This window comes from Zootoca vivipara, chromosome 2, assembly GCF_963506605.1.
Source record: "Zootoca vivipara chromosome 2, rZooViv1.1, whole genome shotgun sequence".
Taxonomy (NCBI): domain Eukaryota; kingdom Metazoa; phylum Chordata; class Lepidosauria; order Squamata; family Lacertidae; genus Zootoca; species Zootoca vivipara.
In genome coordinates this window covers 65,387,910-65,402,698 of record NC_083277.1, presented here as the reverse complement: position 1 = coordinate 65,402,698, position 14,789 = coordinate 65,387,910, and the positions used below count along the sequence as shown (strand labels likewise).

The 14,789-nt window shown below is 39.8% G+C and overlaps 1 protein-coding gene across 2 annotated transcripts in view; it reads right to left on the bottom strand.

The window, feature by feature from the left end:
- Positions 1 to 2,541: 2,541 nt before the first annotated feature.
- Positions 2,542 to 14,789, bottom strand: part of RASGEF1C (RasGEF domain family member 1C) — a 90,125-nt gene continuing 77,877 nt past the window's right edge. The window contains exons 8-14 of one of the 2 annotated variants that reach the window (XM_035105596.2): positions 13,717 to 13,819; positions 13,437 to 13,516; positions 12,194 to 12,289; positions 8,059 to 8,154; positions 7,200 to 7,323; positions 5,338 to 5,410; positions 2,542 to 3,923 (exon numbers count right to left, since the gene is read on the bottom strand). In XM_035105596.2, coding sequence (XP_034961487.2) covers positions 3,899 to 3,923; positions 5,338 to 5,410; positions 7,200 to 7,323; positions 8,059 to 8,154; positions 12,194 to 12,289; positions 13,437 to 13,516; positions 13,717 to 13,819 — 597 coding nt within the window. In that variant the 3' untranslated portion in view covers positions 2,542 to 3,898. Of the gene's footprint in view, positions 3,924 to 3,949; positions 5,411 to 7,199; positions 7,324 to 8,058; positions 8,155 to 12,193; positions 12,290 to 13,436; positions 13,517 to 13,716; positions 13,820 to 14,789 lie in introns of those variants that run through there. The other variant, XM_035105595.2, reaches the window with a different exon arrangement.

Below are 14,789 nucleotides of genomic sequence, written 5' to 3'. Positions count from 1 at the left end.
CACTGAGCCCATTTTGGGGGTTTTGGAGGGCAGGCAGGGAGGGTGGAGGGGGGGGGGAATTGCACAAGTGTATGTCCTTGCACAGGGCTTCTGCTGACAGGCTGGCTAGGTGAATCCTGCCCATTCAGTTCCTTCAATTTTGATCAAAGGATTTATTTTCTACACCTTTGACCCTCCCCTGAACCAATTTGAAATGCCCAGAATTGGTCACAATATTCCAGATTACGTCTTCCTATTTGTACATAATAAAATGAAAGTCTTACTTCTATGACTTGTAAACTGTTGGTTTGCACACTATGGTGTGAAAACAGACTTCCAACATCCACCCTCTTTCCCCACAACCCTTCATACACTCCCCTAAATTTACTCCCTAACCCTCTGCAGCAGATCTGGAGGGTGCACAAGGGGCTGCAAGGGTGACAAGAAGAAAGGGAAACCCCACTGTGCAGGCTGAAGTCAACTTTTGATTTACTGCAGTCCCAAGACTCTTCTCACCTGTACTGCTGCCAAACCATATGTCTCTCGCCTTATACCTTGGCATGATCTCCCTCCACCCTCACCCAAGTGGAGGATTTTAGCATTTTTCTTACCTGGATTTCTTTTTGTTAAGGTCGACCCAGCTTCCCATTCTATCCAGGTCATTTTGAATTTAAATCCTGTCTTCTGGAGCAATCTCTCCCAGTTTTGTGTCATCTGCAAATTTGATAAGGATAGCCTCCACGTGAATCCAGAGGTGGTTAACCTGTGCCCCTTCAGGTGCTGAACTCAAAACTCAATTGCCCATGGTCATAGATGATGGGAGCTGTAGTTTGTCAACATCTGGAGAACAAAAGATTATCCACCCCTGATCTAAATAATGGGTAAAGATGCTAAAGAGTACTGGATCCAGGATGGAGCACTGTGGCACTCCACTTTAAAACCCTCCAGTTTGATGAATAACACTGATGAGCACTATTTGAGTAGTTTTCTAGCCAGCTCTGAATCTACTTGACAGTATTATCATCTAGCCCACAATTAACCACTTTGCCAATCAAAATATCATGGGAGACTTTGCCAAATGCTTTGTTAAATCACACCCACTGTGTTTCCACAATCCATTATACTGAAGAAGTATCTGAAGAAGTGTGCATGCACACGAAAGCTCATACCAATGACAAACTTAGTTGGTCTCTAAGGTGCTACTGGAAGGAATTATTTTTATTTTGTTTCCATTATACTAGTTAGCCAATGAAAAAGAAGATAAGATTAGTTGGGCAGAATTTATTATTGAAAAATCAATTCTGGCTTCTGCTGATCACTGCTTATCAAGATGTTTACAGACTGGCTGCTTCACATTCTGTTTGTCAAGGGAGTGGCTGAGACCACCTCTCTGGTTCATTCCTGGTAGGGAACTCAATAAGAAATGCAACCAAGGATTCCAGCAATACAATACCCTTTATTAACTTTACTGCAGCATCTTCTCTAGTACCAAAGGCAAACTGACTGGTGTGTTGTTTGCCAGATTCCCCCCTTTTGAAGATTAAGACAACCTTTCCCCCTTCTCCAGTCCTGCAGCAACTCACCTGTTCTCTAAGGTTTCTCAAAGTTGGGTCTCTTACCTCCCAGCCAAATGCTGAAAACCATTACGGAAAGAGACCTCAATAGATTTAACGGTGGGTCCAAACACTGCAGCTCTCATGCAACAGCCACCCAAAACAACTTCTACATTGTGGCACTCTATGCAAAAAAATGTAAACTTTGTTAAAAACAAAAAACCTTAGCACATAGTGGTACCGATCACACCAACCAAGCTTGTATATAGACACTTGCCTGGTTGTCTCTGACAAACAAGAATCTGCCAGGGTGATCAGGCAATGAAACTTACAAAGTATTTCCCCATCTCTCTCTCTTTTTTGTCTGGTCTCTTTTAGGCTACAAGTAATTCACATAGGTTTGGGAGGGTGGGCGGGCAGGCAAGCATACATTTTTATGAGCTAGTAACTTATTTGTAGAAGACTGGCAATGAAGTGTTTTCAAGCCAGCATTAGCTGCCATGATACGAGATGTCACTGTAGAACACAAATAACAAGGGAGTGTATAAACAAGCTTTTCAAGAAGTGATAACACAAGTCCCTGTAGATGCATAGAGTTGCATTTCAGAGGTTAGGACTGCCTCATTTAAAAGAAAGCACCAGTGTCAGCTTCTGAGCAGCCCCAGAGGAAGTCTCATGTGGGTAAACACTCAGAGCTTGAAATCAACAGTCTAGCTAAGTTACTGTTCAAACACATCCTGGTGTCTAATGCTTGTTCAGTAGAGTGTCTGTTTCATCCTTGATCATTATGCTAAAAGCTTACATGTGGTGGGAAACAGGTGGCTCTGTGGATTGTACAAGGTGCCACTAAAGTGTGGCAGTCAATTGTTCACAGGATACACCCAATTTCTATTTTCCTTCCAGCTTTTTTTCCTTTTTTCGAGATGGAATAATCCTGAAATTTGGCTGACCATGAATGCATTTATATGCACCTAAAGAGGAGTGTCAGGTATCTTTTTTTATATGTACCGTAGTGAGCACATGTCATTCCAAGACCAAACTTACAACATGTATAGTGTGGTTGTCGACATCTGAACTGGTAATCCTGTTACAAAAACAGCCTCAGTTACTATGTGAAGGCTTGCACACCTTCCCATAGTTCTATACAGTTAGTGACAAGAGCTATGAATTTTACTTCCATCCTATTACTCATATTTAAATTATTAAAAAGAGTTAAGTTACATCTGTTTTACATGAAAGTACAATAACTACGCAATTATTACTTGGCATTTGTATTATGCATCAGCTTCCTGATCTCTATCGAACAACACAATAGATGGCAAACTATTCATGTAGAGGGAGAGCAGTGATAAGAAACCAACCTTATGAACAGTGTGTAGACAATTCTTTTACCAAAGTGCAACATCTCATAGAGTGAAAAGTGTTCTCTCAAATGCACTGGAAAAAGAGCCCCAATGTCTAGTAATTCTCCCTCTCAAATATTGTTTGCCTTAGACATGAAGACAAAATGAGCAGGCAAAGGGAAAATAACTGTTAGAGCCCTTAACAGATTAATCTTCCATCAATTGTCAATGAGGTAAGGCCCCTTTGAAGACTATTCTCTGAGTCATCAGTCAACAGAACTAGAGAATATGCTACATGCTTTATACAGAGGTAAGTATGACTGAAAGCCATTGACTTCATCATAACAGCTGAGCAGTTGACTGTAAGGAAGAAATAATAATGATATACACCCCACACATAAGGAGAAATAATGAATGTTCACAGCTCATATGCTTCTGTATTTTAAGGGATGCGTTTGCATGGATTTTTCCATACTGATGTGGCTTTGTATTAAGTCTTTTATCTCCTGCCATCAGAATATTGTTCACTGAGGCTGAAAGCTGTAGAGGAAAAAACAAGGTTTTCCTCCCCCTTATGTAGCAAGTGGCCAGATTAATGCTGTGTTTAGCATAATACACTTTTGACAGCTCTTGGAGAGTTCTATTGTCCGATACACCCTGCTTCAGAGATACACACCCTGTACCTTTCCAGTGAAAATCTTTTGTGTTTGCAGCACCATGGCTCTCCGTGCCATTTGCTCTTCCTTCAGAGACAAGCGTAAACAGTGATAAGAACTCTGTTCTGGTACAGCCATGAAGAAGCCACCTCCTGGCCTTTTGCTGTTCGAGAGTAGCTAGAAAACATCATTGTGCGTGCAGTAAAAATACACCTCTGAATCCAGTGAACCACAAAAAAATGCACACAAAAATAAAGAATAAAATCTCATAAATCCCAAATAGGCATCTTTGGAATCAGTAGTGCAAAGTAGTTTTGCTGATTTTTTTCTCTGTTTGTTTGTCCTACTGCAATATAGATCTTTAGCTTCAAGTCTTTCCTAAGATAGTTGTCCTGCAAAGGAGAAACGTGAGAATAGGTGAAAGAGCAAGAAAGTTAGTGTGGCATAGAGTAATTCAGAATAGCCATGTTTTCTGTTCTGCACTGGATAGATGACTGGCTATGTCAAATGCCCAAGGGAAGTAACAGGAGCAAAGGAGAAAGTCAAATGGTGTAGCCCAGGCACCCCCAAACTTCGGCCCTCCAGATGTTTTGGACTACAATTCCCATAATCCCTGACCACTGGTCCTGTTAGCTAAGGATCATGGGAGTTGTAGGCCAAAACATCTGGAGGGCCGCAGTTTGGGGATGCCTGGTGTAGCCCTTACCTCAGGAGAACCTCTGGAATATCTACACTGCTGGGGCACATATTAAGCAAGATGCTTTATTGACCAAGCAATAGAGGAAACTATCACTCCCCATGTTACCACTTTTCTTACTCGCATTTTGATATATTATCAGATGTTTCTAAGACACAAAGACATGCATCTTCCAGCTATTTCCGTCCATGTATTGTGAGGACATTTAGGAAAGATAAGTGGCCACAAACAGCATTTTCAGTCTTAAAATTTGTAGCAGTAAAAAGAAACTAAATAGTGTAGTTTTCTGTATTTATGCTTTCTAACTAAGTCATATTATGAGCATTGCTATGCACTTTTTTTAAAAAAAGGTAATAGTCCTGACCCTTCAATCTAATTCAGCTTGTTCATTCTAGAATCAGTATGTCACAGCAGAGCGGCTCCCATTTAACTACGTAAGTCATCGTCTAAAAGCTAGGCTTCATGTGATGTGCCCTTTTATTCTATTGTGAGGGATAGAAACTAGCACAGCTGTCTCTATGGTACAGTATAAGCGACACCAGCAACTCCAGCGGCATAATGCAACATAATCACTGGTAACAATTGGGTGGAAGAGAATACCTAAGGGTTCTCAAGTGTTGGAGACTTAGTTCAAAGGTCAATCTGAACCCAAGCAGCCATGATTGTGTTCTGGCCATTAGTGTACTTTAAGGCAAAAGTAAGTATCTTATGGTATTACTGCCTTTGAGCCAAGCTACACACACAAGTGTGTGTCACAGTAGTACACCCTCCTCCTTCCTCCACTTCTCCAGTATCAGTTGCCCCTTCCCAAAAGGGTTCTCCCATTAAAAGGAGTCGTCCATTACATGTGTGTACGTGTACCGGTATGTGTATGTGTATGTGTTCACAGAATCATAGAATTGTACAGTTGAAAGGGACCACAAGAGTCATCTAGTCCAACCAGGAATATTTTGCCTAACTTGGGTCTCGAATCCATGACCCTGAGATTAAGAGTCTCATGCTCTACTGGCTGAGCTATGTGTGCAAACTCCAGTAGCCACCCTCTCTATGCCCATATCTACCTATTTTCCACTTCAGAAGATCATGACCCAACATAAATGAAATAATACCTCAAGGTTTTCCACCTCTCTTTTTCAGTTTGGTTTTCCGGACTTTCACTTTCATAGGAAGCCAGATACAAACCTAAAAAAAAGAGAAGTTTTAAAAGTCAACATTCCTTATTGAGATGATCAGTAGCCTACAAGGTAGCATTCTAATCAAACAAGGAGGTTTGTGTTTCTTAGGTAAGCTGACACTCAACTGCACACTTAGTGGGACTCACATCTGAGTAAGCATGCACAGGATCAAGCAACACATGCTCAAAGTGCTTAAATATCTGTAACTACAGTCTAAACTTAATGGGTGATTGGAGCAAGCATGAATGGAGATCCAGATGTGCATCTGGATCTTCATCCCCACCCCTATTCAAATGTTAATTGACTGAATTGGCTGCAAGCAGCTTTTACTAAAGAGGAAAAGATGTCCATCTTCATTCAGACCAACCACTTGTTAGTGCAACCGGTACTGGACCAAATCAGTGTACCGGTATGTATCATCACGAGTGATAACTACACATATAATGTGTAAAAGGTTCTTCTACAACAGGACTGGGGAACTCCAAGTGGTGCTGAACTACAACTCCCAACATCCCTGACTACTGGCCATGCTCACTGGGGTTGATGGGATTTGGGGTCCAATACTATCTAGAAGGTCACAGCTCTGCTCAAATGAGAAGTAGCATCAACTAGGAGAAATAGTGTGCAAAGCAATCCTAGTTGGGGAAAGGGATTGGCCAAAAGTAGCAGCCGAGAGTCTGACATGGAACACAGGAGGAACCAGTCTGGTTAGGAGAGTCAGCTTGGGCTGTGGAGGCTCCAGCCAAGAGCCCCAAGAATTTGTGGATTAAATCTGGGCTGCCTGGTTTATTCCTGCACTCTCTGGCAGCCTCAGAAGTCTTACCAGACTTGCTTTCTCCTTGCCAACCTGTGGGCTTTACCTTCCTGGAATCAATATTTAAACAAGTTAGAGTTCCTGTCTTGGACTCTAATAGCAGATCTTCTGAAATGCCCTTGGCTGTTCCAGAAGACTCCGAGCAGTGCCAGAGTTATGCTCTTCTTGTTTCCTTTTTATAGAGCTCACTATAATTGTTATATAGATATATGTTAGCTTGGGCAGCTGTTGCTTGTGGAGCTTGGACATAATTTTTCCTTGCTACATTCTAAATTCATGTGTGGCCAGTGAAGTCTCAGCTGTCCTGTTTGATTAATGTGGATGAGTTTTAAAGACTGCTCTTTAAAAATCAAAAAGTTCAGAAGCAATCCAAAAGTCAGTGAAGCCTATGGGCATGTCTAGGCAAAGCTAGCAAATTCAGCCCTTATATCCGATGCTGATGATAATGGGATACGACTGATTTAACCCATTAGGAGATGCAGAGAGCAACATGATAGATTGGATGGGTAGGAAGAGAAGTCAGACAAAAACTCATTTGCAAATGGGTATGATTAATTACATGATGAAAGAACTGAATTGAAAGGGTTCTCCCCCTTTAAGCACATATTAAGAGGTAACTAGATCTCTGCTGTGAGCTGAGCTCTGCTTTCCCTGCCTACAGCCATCACAAACTCAGAGAGAGATAGACTGGTTGACTTATAGGGAACAGTAACTCTGTCTTTGAATGCTTTCAGCAATGACATTCAGAACTGCCCCTCATAGTATGACTGTCAGGCCTGTTTCTCTGCATGCTGATGATTTGCCACAAGCAAGATGCCTTGTCAAAAAGTTATGGAAATGATAAAGGCCCAGATAATCATTATTATATTGTAGACAATGGATCTGTGTGGTGACACATTTTGAAAATCACATTTTATCATGAACTATGGAACAATGTTTGTAGTGAACCACTATAGCATTTGTTAAAAAAGGAATTTCTTACCATCTTCAGTAAAGATGGGCGCAGTATGTAAATAGTGGATGATGTTATCATCTCGCTCAAATGGACATTCTACTTGTTTCCATGTTATAAATTCACCTACTTGCTTAGCCAGTTCCAGGAATTTCTGTAAGGATTGGGGAAAAAGAAGTATTGTCTAGGTAAAGGGAATTTGTATATCAGTAAAATTATTTCTGTGGTTTTAACATTCCTCAGAAATGTTAGCTGCTTAATGTGTCTGGTATATTATTTTTAAAAGGTGGGAGCAAGTGGATTGTTTGTCCAGCACAGCTTTCCTTGTGTTTCTGTAACACATGGAAGGAAATGATGGTGCTTTGGTAACTGCATATGGAAGGCAGTATAGAAATATTTTAAAGAATAAAGAAAAGAGCAATGCACACTTCTCACATAATACACAGGCTACTCTTTTCCTCTGCTGCTATTAAACTGTGTTTTAAATGACAGGCATTTCATGCAACACTTGGAATATAAAATTACAACAGTTTTGGTGGCACTGAATATGAACCAGAAGTTTAATCCCACCAACTGCTCTACGAAAACTTTTGAGTAGTCTGGGGGGGGGGGTTTCAGCATGAAAGGGAGTTGGGGAAACCCCCCGGTGTGTGCATGGTGTTTCTGCATATGAGCTTTTGGATCACGCCATCTGAAATTGAAAACTGTTAAGTAACAAATGTTTAAAGGATTTATATGAAAATGTCTGCTGGGAATTGTTTGACTTTGGGGGTAATCAAGGTAATAATTTTTTGTTCACGTATGGTTTTTGTTGCACTCTGGAATGTAAGCACAAGGGTTCAAAGAACCTATCAACCACTTGCTTGACAAAGATGTTGGCTGCACTTACTTCAAAGTTGACATGTCCATTTGGAAGGCGGTTGGCGCATCCTTCATTCAAAAAGTAAATGTCTTTGATCAGTAGGCTGAAGAACGGGATCACAATCTGTGAAAATAATGACATGACTATTATCTTTTGCAGTTCTGTTCTTTATGCATGAAAGAACTGTTCATTCACAAGAAGAAAAGAGAGATTAACTTTTCAGTGTACAGTACTACTCTAATGACGAAATACTAATACTAGTGAGGCCTAGAGGAGATACAAGAGATAACAACCCACAAAATAGCTGTCATGTTGAAGAGATTTTCTCTGTGAATTGGCAAAACACAATCTGTCTAAGCTTTGTGGAATTAAGGTTTCAGTTTATTACCTATTAATATTTCAGTAACATCGATATTTAAGATCATTTTGTTAACATTAACATTTTAATAAGCAAAGTGATTAACTTTCACCAGTGCACAGACAGTAAAGAGGCAAAGAGCACAATGAAGTTGCATAAGCCACAATGAAGTTGATTAAGTGAGCATTAACAATTAAACCCCAATCAAGCCAACATATGGAAAAGTAGATGCTCATGACTTAACATGACAAAGGCTCTGATTTAAAGAAGTTTCACAGGAGGGAACCGTACCTATCTGCTGGATGTTTCACACTAAGTTTGATCCTCACCTGGTGTAAATTTCAAAAGTATCAAATGAAGCAACATGGATTTACACTGGGTATCTATCTTGTCTTATACCATGTTTGGTACCCTGTATACCAAAATATACCATACTTATTTTTTATTCAGATTCGGAACTGTGCTTAACTTACCAAGTCTGGGGACTAAATGGTTTTCACTGCATGGATTTATGTACTTTTGTTTTAAACTGCTTTGATTTTTTTTTACAGTGAAATGGTGGTCTATAAATACTTTTATATATGAAAATAATACTTGAGTAATACAAACTTAAAACATTAACATAGCTCGATCATAATCTGTGAAATGCCTGAAAAAAGAGGGAAGGCTTAAGGACCCAAAAGATGTCAGTATCCAAGCCAGGTGGACTTCACTTGAGAAAGTATTCCATAGCATTCTATTCAAATATATAAACACAGATGCACTACAAATTCCTCTGCCACTGCCCTTGACTCTCTTTTTGGGTTTCCCACTGTAGACAGTTTTCTCTCAGATGCTTTATCAGCAAAGGACAGGGCGAAGGTAGGTAAGCAAGTCTGCTAGGTTATCCTGCAGAGCAACAGTGGTCTATTCATTTCACTAGAACTTGACCTGGAGTGTAACTTGCAAGGGTCTTGCAAGGCCAGCTCCTCTTTACTCATAAAACACTGTGCCAGGCTCCCTGAAGAAGATTTAAACTCACCTAGCTAGCGAATTCCTGTCTCTCCTACAGGAGCTATAGTTTCTATTAAAGTGAGAATGAATATGTCAGGTGGGCATATCTTTCAAATATATCCCCTGGTCCTTTGGTAAATGAACTGAATTGTAACTTAAGTACGCACTAGAGTACTATAGCCTTGAGGAAACGCAAGACTCTGGAAAAGTGTAGCAGTAAAGTAGTCATTTGCTTTGGCAACCAATGTCCTCAAGTTATTTATGGTACTGGTGTGCCTGAGCAGTATGTGCATCCAAAAAAGAAAGCGAGTGGGAATCCCAGGAGGGAGTTTGCCCTTGCTGAAGCTAAAATATTCAAGAAACAAAAATAAATGTATGTTAAAAGGAGAAGGTAGCTGCTCCTCTCCTGTTACTCTCCCCTATCAAAAGCCAAACTTCATATTGAAAAATTAGCCCTAATGTGGTTCCACAAGTAAGTGAATTGTAACAGGATATAATTATCAGTACTTCCACAAATTAGGATAATTTGCAACAATGTTCCAATGCCCTAGAGAATAGCCTAACTTAGAATGTTTACTTTGCTTGTGTTTAGTAAACAAAGCTAGCCTGATTTCTTATTTGCAATTGGCAGCCATTCATTGTTACTAATGACCTTAAGACACAGAAAATTTTCCTCAGAACAACAGAGCACTCTGGGGGAAATTCATACCCACACCCCTGATGATAATAGGGTCTAAAGTGGCGGTGAATAACTGCCAATGAAAAAGATCTTGAGGTCATAGTGGATAGATTGTTGAAAATGTTAACTCAGTTTGTGGCTGGCAAGTGTGAAAAAGGTAAATGCTATGTTAGGGATCATTAGGAAATGGATTAACATTTCCCTGATTTTAAAAAAACCCTACACTAAGGGCAACAATTTGAATTCCCCACTCACTCCCACTCTGTCATACAAAGAGGGCCCCACTATTTCCACACTTTACGTCATTCTTTTCTTTTTTACTGTTATACTTTTTTGTACTTTTCCTTATTGCTTTGTTGAGTGTCTTGGAAGCGTAAATACATATTGAAGGGGCAGGATATAAATTATGTAAATAAACAATGAATAACTTAACTATAAACAATTTTTTTAAAATCAAACACAAAGAGTCATGGAATGTACTCCAGCTTTCAAAAGTAGAAAGCATCAATACACACTGTAAGAATGTCATTTTGGCTTCCCTGTTCAGATCCTATTCTTCTGCACAGCCCTAAATTAAATTCTCCACACAGTTACTTTCTGATAACAGTCCATTGGAATGCATGACACATTGAATGTGTAGTCTACTGTGAGCAGCAGTCACTGTGTCTGCTTCAACGTGCTGAGAATTTGCAAGTCAAATCAGATAGTCAATTAAGGTCTTAAGATATTCATCTCCTGCACTTGCCTGGAAAAAAAATCTACTCCGTGATGCAATATACACTTCCATTCAAATAACAAATCCTCTGTATGCATGTGGGCATGCACACTTTCCACAGCAACTCACAACTCAAAGCTGTGCTTTTTAACTTTCAAAAAATATATTCAATCACTACCCGATTTAATAAATTTAACCTCTGTCTTTCCCCCGACTTCTATTCAAGCATTAAAAAACTAAGCCCAAAGTGTCAGATTATATTATATATTTCAAAAGAAGAAGGGAGGGCTTGGATATACAACCAGCAGTGGACAATATTTATCTTTAAATTAGTAGCGATCACATTTCATTTCATTTGATCCAGGGTGAGTAAAAATATTACATATTTTTTAAAAATGAAGAAATGACATTGAGGCTTGGAGAGCAGAATTATAGCTATAGGGGCTGTGGGATTTGAAAACACCAACCATGATGAGGTGCTGGATTTGATGCATAAACACCTTCTTGGCAACTATCACATTATGCATTCAGTTAAAGGAGGATGTAGTCTTTATCCCTTGCGTTTCCATCCAACTATTAACCTTCTGTTGCTCTTGGTTTAAAAGAGATACTTTCCCATGTAACCAGCATGAATGACTTCCACAGGAAATGAGATAAGTAATAGAGAAACAGGCTTGCATGGCTATACCTTAGAGACAGACTGCATAAGCACCTTAAAAGTATCAGCTTCTCATTCAAGCATGAATGTGGCTGTCTCATATCCATTTCCTTATTATATATATCCTTTCTTATTATACCTCTTATTATCTCCCTATGGATCTATTTGTTCAGACTAGGGCAAAAGATTCCCCAGTGGTGTGGGCTCTTCCCCACCTCGCTACTTGCAGCTGAGGGAATCAGGGAGCCAAATTCTGAGCCTATATGATTGCAGAATCTTCATTTCAAAGGACCCGCAGCACATTGTCTTGCCTCTGCACCAGAGGGCTGGGAATCCTCCAGTGGGGGAACTAAGTATTTCTTCCCTCCCTGCTCTGCTGATAGAAGACTTACTGACAGCTGAGCAACAGTTGAATGCAACCTTCAGAATATCACAGTACTTTGCCTCTCATGTAGGGATGCTGAAAAGATGAACAACTACAAAACCAGCCAGTATGGGCTGTGAAAAGAAACAGTTTTGCAAGTACACAGGATTGTACCTAATGATCCAGTGTAGCATGGTGATCTGGAGCAGGTGAAGGAGACACAGGCTGAGTCGCTGCTTGGTCATGGAGCTCATTGCGTGACCTTGTCCAGTCAGTTATCTCTCAGCCTAACCTACCTTTGCAGGATTGTTGTAAGGATAATATGGGGGGGGGGGAGAAGCATGTTTGTTCCTTCCTGGAGAAAAATTAGATGATGGTGATGATAATAATAATACCTTTTCCCTGTTGCTGTGTGCTGTTAGCGACCGATGTGCAGCTCCCCGCAATGCAGTTCTGTAGTTATAAAAATTACCTGTAGGGTCCATTTGATGCTAGAGAGGAAGAAAACATTGGAAGGTCAGAATATATTTTGAATTGCCTTTGCAGTGCAGAGGTGACGTGCTAAGCGATAGAGGTGAACTGGAGAGAAAACTACCCAACACCTCCGTTTCAGGTCAATTTTTATTCATTTATTTTCATCTAGTTTCTTAAGAGTGACCAGTCCGTAACATTTTTGTCATGATAAAAGCCACTCAGTCCGCTAAGAGTGCTTCTAAAGATGCTTCCATATGATGATTTTTGTTGTTGTTAGTGGCCACTACTTATTTTGTTGTTGTTAGGCACAGACAAGCACACAGAGCACACATGGTTCACCCTAATGGCAGAATATTAAACGGCAACTGCCTCTCCTCAATTAATCTGTTTCCGGAGTGCAGAGCGATGCCAGGATTGTACAGTGGTGTGACCGTGTAATTACACCAAACACTTATGCGTGTGTATGTGAACGTGCACAAACATCTACAAACGAGACATGCATGCTTCAGCTTTGTATGCGGGACAAACTGGCAGTCCACTCGGGTTTTTCAAGAGAGAGCCCACTTGTACAAAGACAAGCAAAGGTGTGTGTATAGTATGCATAACTTGTTAACTGAATTAAGAAACACAGGTATATCTGAGGGTTGCTCCTTAAAATGATCTTCTGAAAGTACCCTAAAGAGGAAATGGCTCGCCTAACCTACCTTGACATAGGGAACCTCAGCAGTAAGCCTCACAATTGATTCCAAGCAAATACAGACATTTCCCAATTGTGGACAAATTACCACGGGATAGTCTGATGTGCCATTTCCCCTGTTGACAGATTTCAGTCACTGATCGCTCATAACTTGGTAGCTGTTTGATAAATTCTCTGGTTTTAATGGCCGTCAATCCTAGCATGAGGGTTGCTAGTTGAGTCAAGATAATGCCAGAACTCCGTATAGCTCTTAACTATGGCCTGCACTAAATAGACAAGACTGAAAAAGAATACATTTGTACCCATTTGTGGTTTGGACTTTATGCCTGATATTTCTGTTTTTTACTTCTTTTCCATCTTTAATATAATGTGATATGCAAAGCCCATCATATCATTTGGCCCTTGCCTATGAATATTCAGTTTAAATAAATGCATGAATAGCAAATATGTAATTCTGAACATTTTACCTCGAGAATAAAAAATTTGGCTGTTTTCACTTTTGACCAAGTCTTCTTTAACCTGGAGACTGGACTCATGTTCATACCGGCTGGAGGAAAAGAAGAGGAAAAAGAACAGAGGAGGACTTTATTGTTATTGTTGCTGTTACGGTTATTGTTATTGTTACTATTATTACAATTTATTATCCACTCTTCACCCTAAGGTCCCAGGGCAGGTTACAACAATTAGTAAAGGGAATCCACTTTACATATCCCTAATATCATTCAGAAATGACAATAACATACTTACATATGATTGCCATCAGCGAGTTAAAATTCCCGATGTTAAAGCACTCACGAGCAACATCAATGAAAAACTCAATGACTTGTGCTCTCTGCTTCTTTTTTGCAGGCTGCAAATAAACAGACAGATAAAACAGCTATGGAAGACAAGTGTAAAAAAAACCCCTGGGAGATGTCAGAAAACTGTGCCAGACAGAGATGCCCTATTCTACAGTTCAATCAATTGATTTCAAAACAGCTACAAAATCCCATTCAAGCTGTTTGATTAATGACACTCATTGCTGGCAACTTGCAAAATCAAAGATCCTACTAGGGAGAGTGACCAAAGTCTATTATACCTTTAAAAATGTCTTCAAGCAATGACCCAACATTGACACATAAACCTGTACTCTAAAGACTATTAATTCCACTGATAGTCTGTCCAACTAGCTATCAATAAAATGTCAATTACTGTAACTTTTTCTGGGCTTGGCGCTAATCAGTGCATTTTTTTCTGGACTTGATCTTAAGAAGAGAGAAAAGACTGAAATTAGTAGATTTCTGGAGAATTTTCTTTTGTGTTTCTTGTATTTCACAATACTCTCACCCAGTGCAGGATTTACATAAGGGCTGCATGGGATATAGCCCAGGGCCTCGTAATCTAGCTCCCCCCCCCCCAACTTCTTGCTTTTTAAAAAACGAAACAAAACAGGCACATTTTACTATCTAGGCCCAATTGCTTAGTAACAATGTTTGGTTTCTCATATCAAATGCTATTAAGTTTGGGCCTCCTAGGTCCTCCTAGCCTAGGGCTTCCCAAGGCCTCCAGTTACTTTAATCTGGTCCTGATCCTATCGCTCTCTTTTATACTATTTTAATTTTTACAATAACAGAAAATAAAAATATCACATCACAACTCCCCAATGTGGGATTTCCAAAATCCGCAGACTTTCCTCCACTTCCCTTCTTGGTTCTTGCATTTTACATTTGTAAATGCACGTCCTTAATATCTTCAGTTCACAATAATTTGAAATGTTAAAATTATTGTTAAAATGTTAAAATGTTACACATTGTTCATCATATTACAAGTGCTTTTCGTGC